The sequence below is a fragment of the Xenopus tropicalis genome, chromosome 4 (genome assembly GCF_000004195.4).
Source record: "Xenopus tropicalis strain Nigerian chromosome 4, UCB_Xtro_10.0, whole genome shotgun sequence".
NCBI lineage: Eukaryota > Metazoa > Chordata > Amphibia > Anura > Pipidae > Xenopus > Xenopus tropicalis.
In genome coordinates this window covers 22,902,108-22,911,674 of record NC_030680.2, presented here as the reverse complement: position 1 = coordinate 22,911,674, position 9,567 = coordinate 22,902,108, and the positions used below count along the sequence as shown (strand labels likewise).

The window sequence follows — 9,567 nt, the reverse complement described above, 5'->3', positions numbered from 1 at the left end:
ACCCCCACAACATCTACAAACAAATAACCCAGAAACAAAATGCTAAAGAAAAGATATAAAACCCCACCAGTACCCTGGGTTTGCTTCTTACTAGCTAATAATTACCAAGATTTAGCAATTGGTCAGTTTGCACAGGCCCCCGGGGGGTTCTCCATGAGACAAGGGACCCAAAATCCTACACAGAGTTTACAATCTAAAGGGGGCTATTTAAGAGTTAATTGTTAAGAATCAGCGACCACCTACATAACATTTTTTTTTTAAAAAACTTAAAAAGATGCTTAAAATAAGATGAGGCGGGCCTAGCAAACCAAGAGCTGAAACCATCACAAGGGAACCACAATAAGTACATGTAGAATGGGACCCTGTAATATAGAAAGGGAGGGGGCTGGCCCAGTCTGTGTCTGCAGTTATATAGAGCGGGGACACCTGACGATCTTTCTTTGCACCCACTACTCCTGCAAGCAGACCCTCTCCTCTCTCTAATTCTGCTGCCAGCAAGAACTCTAACTGCCTGTTTCACCTACCTATCGTCAGTCTCACCCATCATTGGCACTTCAGTTTTTGAACGGTAACTGCCTGTCACCCTCATTGGAACTACTACTTTCTGTCAGTCTCAGATCTCTTTCTCTCAGTCTCACCTATCAATCTGCCCCTCTGCCATATTCTTACCACCCCCCATCATTATCACTTCTTCTCTTTGCTACTGCACTGGCCCCCAACCATTCCCTTTTTTCTTGGTCAGGACACAGTATGGATACCCATTACCCAAGGGAGGAGGATACCATCCTGAAAGGACCCAAGAAAACAGATTCCCCCAGTACTGTTATTACAATGGGAGCTCCAGCACCAATTAAGGATCACTTGATCTGGTCCCTGTGTAACACGCTGTACCTGAACCTCTTCTGCCTGGGATTCATTGCACTGATCTACTCTATCAAGGTGAGCCTGGAGGAAGGGGAATGTTAGGGGGCACAGCGCATGGTATAAGCTCATCTACTATAGATAAGGGTGGTTGCAGGGAAGGGCATTGGTCCCAGGATCATTGGGCCTATTGGCGAATGCTGTTGGACTACAACTTCAACCAACTACTAAGCTATGAGCTTTAGTCCAACAATAGTTAGAGGCTTATGAGTGTTCTACATTGCCAATGGATCCCTACTTACTAACTCAGCCCATTTTTGTGAGTCTAAGGCCCTTTTGCTCCATCATGTAAAGGTGGAGTTCCAAAAAAAACGAAGAGTCCCGATGCAGAAATATCTTGGCCACTTTTCAGATGGTTAAACTGCAGTCTTTAACTGTGAGGAGATTCTAACAGTTGTAGTTCAGTGACATCTAGAGATCTTGGCCACCCTTTGTATATTTAAAAGGAAGCTTTTTTTATTGATGGGCCTGAGCCCTAGTTTCCCTGCACAAACAGAGGGGGTTGTTTCTCCAAGTCATTGTGGCAAAAGACGCAAGGGGGGTGGGAAAGTTATGGGGACGTTTAAAAAGGTGGAGCTTTTTGCTATGGCTGGAAACACGCAGACCTCTAGCCTAAAACTGTCCCTACTAGCCCACATGTCAACTCTGCTCTTCAGGGCAGGGCCCATGGGACTTTATGGCTTCCTTCCTTTCATGATTTACTGTGTTGTGGTGATTGGTTCTCCCATAGGGCTGCTCTGCAATGTTGTTGTATTATTTCCTTCCCTGTAATTAGAGATGTTTACTACTGCTACAAGCTTGTTAAAGTGATACTGACACTAAAATAACAACTCCTCAAAATATGAATGTACATAAAAAGTTACCTATAGGTCGTGTTGATCATTTTTTGCTGAATGGGCTGCTTTTGTAAGTAATTGTTACTTGAAGTCCCTAAACCTGACTGTTTTGCCAACCTGACTGTCCCTTCCCAACCTGTCAGTTACAGCTTCTAATGCTAAGGGACTACTGCTGCATAAACATGGCCGCCCCCTCATAGAGGGACATGATAAGATAATGTAAAAGCATCTGGAAAATACTTTTACGGCAATATTATAATAGCATATCAGTTGGGCACATCTCCCCCACCCAAATGGCATTATTTGTACTGCATATATTGAGTTTGCCAGCACCATCACATTTTCCTAAAGCAAATAGCAGCTTTCACCCGGTGGCCATTTTTCCTCTGATACATAATCAGATACATTTAAATCTGCAAACAGCAAACAATCGAATTAGAATGACTGGAATAGGCGCTATCGGTTCAGGGACCGCATCAATGAGCTGATGCGGTCCCCGATCCGACTGAATTTTTTAACCTGCCCGATCGATATCTGACCAATTTCAGGCCAGATGTCGGTCAGGCAGGCCAGTTGTTGCTGCCCCTACACGGGCCGATAAGCTGCCGAATTAGTCTAAGGGACCGATATATTCAGCATACTTTTCATCAAGAATACAGGCTCACATAGGCAGAACTGTCTGATAAAAGTTCTGCTTTGTTTGAGCTGAGCTCAGGAGAGAAAGTTAGGAGAAAAAAATTGAAGCAGGCAGCTAGAGCTGAGTTTCTTTGGGAACCAGCAATGCCATCTCTTCATTGGCTGCTAGACTGGAGGGCGTGTTTAGTAATCTGAGCTTAAAACTGAGCATGCCCACAAGTCAGAAGTCAAAGCAAATTCCTGAGGGAGGGGGCTGAGTGGGTTACAGGAGGAGAAGGAAATCTAAGTGATTAAGGGGATACTGCAGCCTTACTATTAACCTCTGGACAACCAGTGGGAAGGTACTGAAAGATTTCAAAGAGGCTGTTCACTGATTAAATTTTTGTGTGTGGGGTTTACATGTCCTTTAGAGGAGAAGTAAAGCTTTATATTGCTATTCTTATGTTGTATATTATGAGTCAGTCCCTAAGCTCAGGTAACCAACAGCAGCACAGAGCATGTGCCGTGAATCAGTGGGAAATAGGATGGGGAGCTACTGGGGCATCTACAGAGGCAGAGAGGGTGGTGGTGGCCTTGGGTTGGTACTGTTGCAACGGTGTTGGGGGTGCTACCTCCCCTGTCTGCCTACACCTAGTCCAGGGCCTTCGTGCCACACCAGCTGCCTGTCACTGGAAATAAAATATCACCAATGATGTTGCCCATAGCAACCAATCAGATGTTTGCTTTTGTTTTCTAACCTGTAGGTGACTGTTCAAATCTTACTGCTGATTGGTTGCTATGGTAGTGATGCCACTGTGCCAGCAGGATCGTCCTGGGTTTCCTCGGGGACAACAAGTCAATACTACATTTTCTCTAACCTTCCCAATTTAACCCACTTCATTCTGCCATTTCTCCATTCCAGGTACGAGATCAGAAGGTGCAAGGAAACGAGCAGGCAGCACGGCGATACGCTAAGAAGGCGCACTGCTATAACATGCTGGCCACGGTGTGGAATGTCACCATCCCTGTGTTGCTCTTGGTGACACTGGTCATCGGCATTGTGCACCTATCACAAGTGGTGAATGGCATAATAGACTTCTTTGGGCTGCGAGGCAGCAGTGACGATGACGAGAAGTAAAGCCGATACGAGCATACGATCCCCACTACCTGTGTACAGGAAATGGAGTGGAAGCCATTTTGTTCTGAACATCAGACTGACAAAACTAAAATAAAGCTGGTTTAGTAGCACTCAGACTCCCAGCTAGTTAGTTAGTTAACCCAAAAAACATTTATTTAAAAAGTGGGATAGTGTATATACCATTCATAGTATTAACCCCAAAGGCCACCTGTTAAGCCTGGGGCCCCAAGCTAATGCCCTGCTGTAAAAATGGCCCTGACCAAATACCAGTAAAACGTTATTTAATTTACAGTATTTTTATGGACACTGGTCTGTTATCTGATTAAAGTATACTTTCTATTGCTTCTTTTGTTCCTTGGTGCCATGCATGCCATACAACTATGATCCCTTTGCTTTGGCCTGGCTGTACCACAATACCAAACATCTAGCCCTGCTGTCCACAACAATATTTGTTTTTTGGTCAGGGTCAGATTGGGCTAGTGGGAAACCGAGGGCTCGACCCTCATAGGCTAACCCAGGCTGGCAGTGGGTGACTGGGTGGGAAGCAGGGGCCCCTGAGGGGGTGTGGGGGCCCCTGAGCTAGTACACCTAAGTCCAACGTGGTTGAATGGGCCATGAAGTTCCCCAGTATTGCCCAGGGCCAGTAAGTGCTTGTTACTCTGAGGAAGTGGTGTAAATAGCTGTGTATAAGTAGATACACCCATTCAGTTACTGGGTATTGTTTGCATGTACTCAGAGACTTTTATTAAAAATAACATTAGATGGAGGGTGTCCATTTATTTGTATGTTTGCACAGAATGTGACTTCAGAGGAAGCAGAAGAGCGAGTTAATGTGGTAACAGTGGGTTTGTGAGCTGTAGAGCTACAACAGGAAACAAGCAAATAACGTCTGTGAGTCTAAATGAGTAAAGGAAAGCCATTATGGGTAGAGCAGAGGTAACTCGAGTGCAAACAGTTGTAGCTTCTCAAATCCATGTGTGAAGCCACCAAACAAGCTGTGGGGCATTATTAGTTGGGGGTATTTACACAACACATTGCGGAGATAGGCCAGTATCTTATGTTTGCCTAATGAAAATGTAGGGGCCCAAAGTGTTTATCCCCTCCTCTTAGGGCTGCCACCTTTTCCATGATCCCTTACTGGCCATTGTCACCTATGCCCTTTAGGAGCGAGGTTTCCCCAACAGGCCAGGAATATTGTGACCAGCTCCTCTCCATAGTTTATATACTGGGAGGGTGCACATGGCTCTTCCTCTCTTTCACTCTAGCAGGAGGTGGATCTGGCAGAGGGCCTGAGGTAGAGGTAGGCCTCAATACAGGAGTATAAGGCCAAGCCCTAAGGTAACCAGTCCTGGTTACAGGGACCTCATAAATGAGGCTTAGCAAGTAACAGACCTTTTCATGTAATAGTAAACCCCAGGGGTATGAGCTAGTCAGGGCTACTGAGCAAGAGCAATTCTGTGCTGCACCAAGAAGATACAGTGTGGGGTTGGTACTCCCTAGGCTACACCCACCTAGGGGCCACAGTTGGAAGGGAACTCAGGCTATTACATATCCATGAAAAGCTTTCACTAGAGGGTATCCATCTTACTGCACCTTTATCACATTGTTGTCAAACCTGGCTGGGTATGTGAGTCCTTCATACTGCCTAATACTGTTATGCTCGATCGACTTTCATAGTGATTATTTGTACCAATAAAGTACCTTTTCTGTTCAATGAACCCTCAGTTCATGGTTAAGAGCCAGTGGCACCCATTTTTTATTCTTCATCCTAAATTATGTGGCATAACCCCTTTTCTCCAGACACTTCCAGCATGGGCCCAGCTAAGAGAGAGAAATGTACTGTAGAGAATGTGACAATGCTGTACAGTTACGCAGCTGTTGTTTTAAATGGAATCATTGCCCCCCACCCCACACATACACACATACAACTGTTTTCTTTTTTCTCAGGTTTCATTTTCTTTGGTGTTACAGCATCAACTTGTAGTTTTAGTCTGTACCTGTAGCTCTGTAGCTGCTATAGTCTCAGGCTGGATGGTTACATCTTACCTTCCGACCTTCCATAGCCCACCTGTTGTGTCATAATCCCCTAACAAGAAGCCAGCAGGTTCAGAATCAGACTGGGCCAGCGGGGCCCTGGGAAATAAACTTAGTGGGATTCAGCCTTTGTGGGCCCCTCCAATCCAGGCCCAATGCTCCCCCTCTTCCAATGTGCCTAAGGTAACAATAAAGTATGCATGGTCGGGGAAAGGGTTTAGGCAGCCAGGGGGCTGGGGACCAAGGTGGGGGGGTCCCTGTAGGGGGTGCAGGGCCCCTGGGGCAGCAGCCCCAGTAGGGGGTATGTGCAAAGACTTATAACTAAATATAGAAGCATCTAGGTGTTATTCCATTATCAGGAATGACAACTACATTTGCTCAATGGAGAGGTTCCACCTGAGCCTGACAAAGGCAAGGCCCACTGCTTCTCCTACTCAAGGGGCAGTGAATGGGTTGTCTGTAATCCCCCATGCAGCTCTGCTAATTTGTTTGGTGAGATGTGGTTAATATTATGGTTGTGCTACCATAATGCTGGCATAAACTGCAAGTCCTGGTGCCAAGCACAGAATGGAAAAATGCCCAAAACTGCCCTCCACCCTCATGAATGTGCCCTGTCTGTGTATTTGAAGTGTAGCACACTAATCAGATGGCATACCCAGGCGTATAAACAGAGTTAAACCGTCGCTGTACAGGGCAGATGCACATTATAGTAAGAATATACAATCTGGTGTAATGTTTGCTCCAGGACCAGTAGCCCCTAGCAACCAGTTGGTGGTTTTATTATCCTAACTACAGTAATCTAGCAAAAGGTAACTGCTCATTGGTTGCTAAGCGTGAAAAGCCCTTCGCTAAAAGTAATGGCCCGACTCCAACAGAACTTCTTCAGCTATTTATACTGCAACAAAAATAACACAAGCTATCCAAGAGCAATGCCAAAACCAACAACATGTGACAGTTTATAGGGCTGAGCAGTACAAGAGGTTACACACACTCCCCATTTATAATCAAGGCCGGTGACAGGGGACCCTCGGGAACAGAGAAAGAAGTACAAAGGGCATTTTATATTGTGCATATTTCTGGCATCTTTGATTTAAGTATTACTCCTTCCTCAGATAGGGTTGATTTACACATCCGCTGCTTATTTACTCATCTGCTTCTCAACATCTCATCTGTTTGGGCATCTGTGTACTTGAAATGCCAGGGCCCATTATGAATCTCAGCCCAGATGTACTATGTATTGCTGCCCGGCTGACATTGATTGCTTACAGGGTTAAATCAATTGTTCTGTTGAGATGAAATTGCTTCAAGTTAAACAAGCCACACACAGAAAGTTCCAGTGGTGATTGTGGGTCTGCAGCTGCCTGAGGCACCTCAGCCCCCAGTGCTTAACTCTTTTGCACCTAAAGTGGAGAGAACAAGGGGTAGGGTGGTCACTTATCTATTATTTCACAAGCCTAGCTGGCAAATCAGCATGTAGGGCCAGGGCTGGTAATACACATTTACTGGTAATATACTTTGCTGCTAAATATCCCATGTGTTCCTCCCAACTCAACCTTTTAAGCACTCAATCCCTGCTCCCACCATGTACAGCAGGCCCGGACTGGCAATCTGTGGGTTCTGGCAAATCCCAGAGGGGCTGCTGTAAGATGCCATAGGCACTCACTATTTATTGGGCTGGTGGGGGGGACAGTTTGGGCCTCTGTAACTAAAATGCGAGGGACTTTTTTGAATGTCAGTCTGGACCTGATTTACAGCCCCAATCCCCCCCTGACCCACACATACACTGGCCCTTATCAGGCCATTCCCTGCCCCACTGACTTCACTTACTTACCCCTGTGGTATCACCACCCTGCCCACCAACCCACAGGCCAGTAAGGTAAACCAGAAAGTTGGCAACCCTATGAGGGTACTGCATGGTTAGTGCGGAAAGTGTAATCGTGTTCTCTGCACTAAAATAGATACATTTCTAGTTAATAAAATACAAATTGATCTCTTAAAGTTGCCAGTGAAAGCTTTTTGCCATCCCTGATAAACTGTCACCTGTGTCAAACTGGGGGTCCACACCCCCAGCTGCTGCTCCCTCCCCACCTGTCACAATGTACAGAAATGAGCAGGGTCTTCTAACCCAAGTATAGACTCAGGGCACTCAGGGGGTGCATGGACCACTGAGGCTTCTGCTTGGGGTCACCAAAATTGTGCAGTGCTAAAAAGTTTAGGCACTCCCTTTAGCCCTAATTACCCAGATAGTCCATTAGTCGGCAAAACTGTGCAATGCTTAAAGGTTTAGGCACTCTCTTTAGCTATAATTACCCAGATATTTCATTAAAATCACTGCAGAAAATAAAAAATGAGCTCATTAACCGTAGACATGCCAGCAAGATCACTGTAGAAAATGGACAGTGAGCACATTAACCCCAGACACGCCAGTAAGATCACTGCAGACAATGGATTATGAGTACTACATTAACCACAAATATGCCAGAAAGATTGTTGTAGAAAATGAATAGATGTAAAGTAGATGTATTACTTCACCCACACTTGCACAAGCAACATAACAACTTTTCTTCTCTCCCAGTGCTCCCATTCTTCTTGTCACACCTGTCCAACCCTGACCAAAAAGTATAGTTTTTCACCACACCTGGCAAGGTCGCCAAACGTTTGGATCTTTGGCAAGCAATTGGATAACAAGAAAGCCTCTGGAGGCCTCTCAGGAGAGCACTGAGTCTGGAGTGGCAGTTAGCAATGTAGGCACAGGTCTGACTGGGCAGTCTGTTTAGTCTTGTCATAAAGCCCCCCTTATGTAACAAGTAAAACACTTTGGAAATTAGGTGACAGCGACATTGAGTACTTGGCCATCATACAAAAATATATAAGTAGATGAATTTCCTTGTTTCATGCAGAGTAACAAACATTTGAGCAAACTGTCGGCACAACTGGTAACGTTTGTGTGTGCGAGTAAAAGCCATGCTGGGATCTGCATTTAGAAGGAATCTCGCGCTGCGGTTCTGTCACTGCCCAGACTCATCAAACCCGGGCTCTATGTCCAGTTAATTAGAGGGCTGCCATAGCTATATATTCCCTAAGTAATACCACATGGCGCTCAGCAGCCACTGAAACGCTTAAAAACAACACAAAAAAACCTTGATTTTATGGTTTCTGGATTTTCATTCTGCTCCAGTGAATGTGGGAAAAAATGGGAGGCTCATCAAAGCGATTACAATTTTTTATTTGAATTTCACTTTGAATTTTAAAATTCCTCCTTAGAAAATCTTTATTTTACTGATGTGCAATTGGTCTTCATTTTTTGTGTGTTTTTTAGCTTTCTATTCGGCAGCCGTCCGGATCGGTTTTTCAGCAGCTATCTGGCTGCTAGGGTCTTTGAAAGCTGGAAAGAGTCAGAAGAAGTGACAAATAATTCCAAAACTATAAAACATAAATGATGAAGACCAATTGCAAAGTTGCTAGGAATGGGGCAGTCTATAACTTACTTAAGAAATGATTCCAAATTCTTTTCTATCATGTTTGTCAAGTAAAATAAACTTTACTGACACTATATAAGTTATTTAAAACTTGTTTGGAATTTTTAATTATAGCAAGTAGGCAGGCACCATGTTGTGGGCACTGTTATTAAGGCGAGCACTGTATCAGGTCAAAATCTTGTATATGTGCCAGAATGGGGGAACTGATGCCCATGCCCAGGCAACACATTTATAGATCATGAGGAGGGGGGGGAGGGGGAGGGTGAGGGGTGCAGTGACATCTAGGAAGTGCTGAATGGAACGTGAAAGTAATTGTTTGCTCCGCCTCTATGTTGAAGACCAACTGAAAAGTTGCTAAGAATGGCTTATTCTATAACATACTAAAAGTTAATATGAAGGTAACCTACCCCAATGATGTAGCAGAATGACTGAATGAATGTTACATGAGGAAACAGACCAAGCAATGGTAATACTTACCATCAGATATCCCATCACTGCAACAGAGCTTTTACATATCTATCCGTATTGCTTAGCGAGCTAAGTT

General features: G+C 44.7%; 1 protein-coding gene across 1 annotated transcript; it reads left to right on the top strand.

Moving 5' to 3' along the window:
- The first annotated feature begins 452 nt into the window (after positions 1-452).
- On the top strand, positions 453-4,276 carry ifitm5 (interferon induced transmembrane protein 5). The gene is made up of 3 exons (XM_018093228.2): positions 453-568; positions 743-939; positions 3,295-4,276. Exons 2-3 carry the CDS (start codon positions 751-753, stop codon positions 3,508-3,510), a joined length of 405 nt encoding a protein of 134 aa, XP_017948717.1. The 5' UTR covers positions 453-568; positions 743-750; the 3' UTR covers positions 3,511-4,276.
- Positions 4,277-9,567: the final 5,291 nt, after the last annotated feature.

Coding starts and splice junctions, on each gene's coding strand:
- ifitm5 (XM_018093228.2), top strand. CDS start 751: ATGGATACCCATTACCCAAGGGAGGAGGATACCATCCTGAAAGGACCC. Junction 940..3,294: donor CACTGATCTACTCTATCAAG/GTGAGCCTGGAG, acceptor TCTCCATTCCAG/GTACGAGATCAGAAGGTGCA.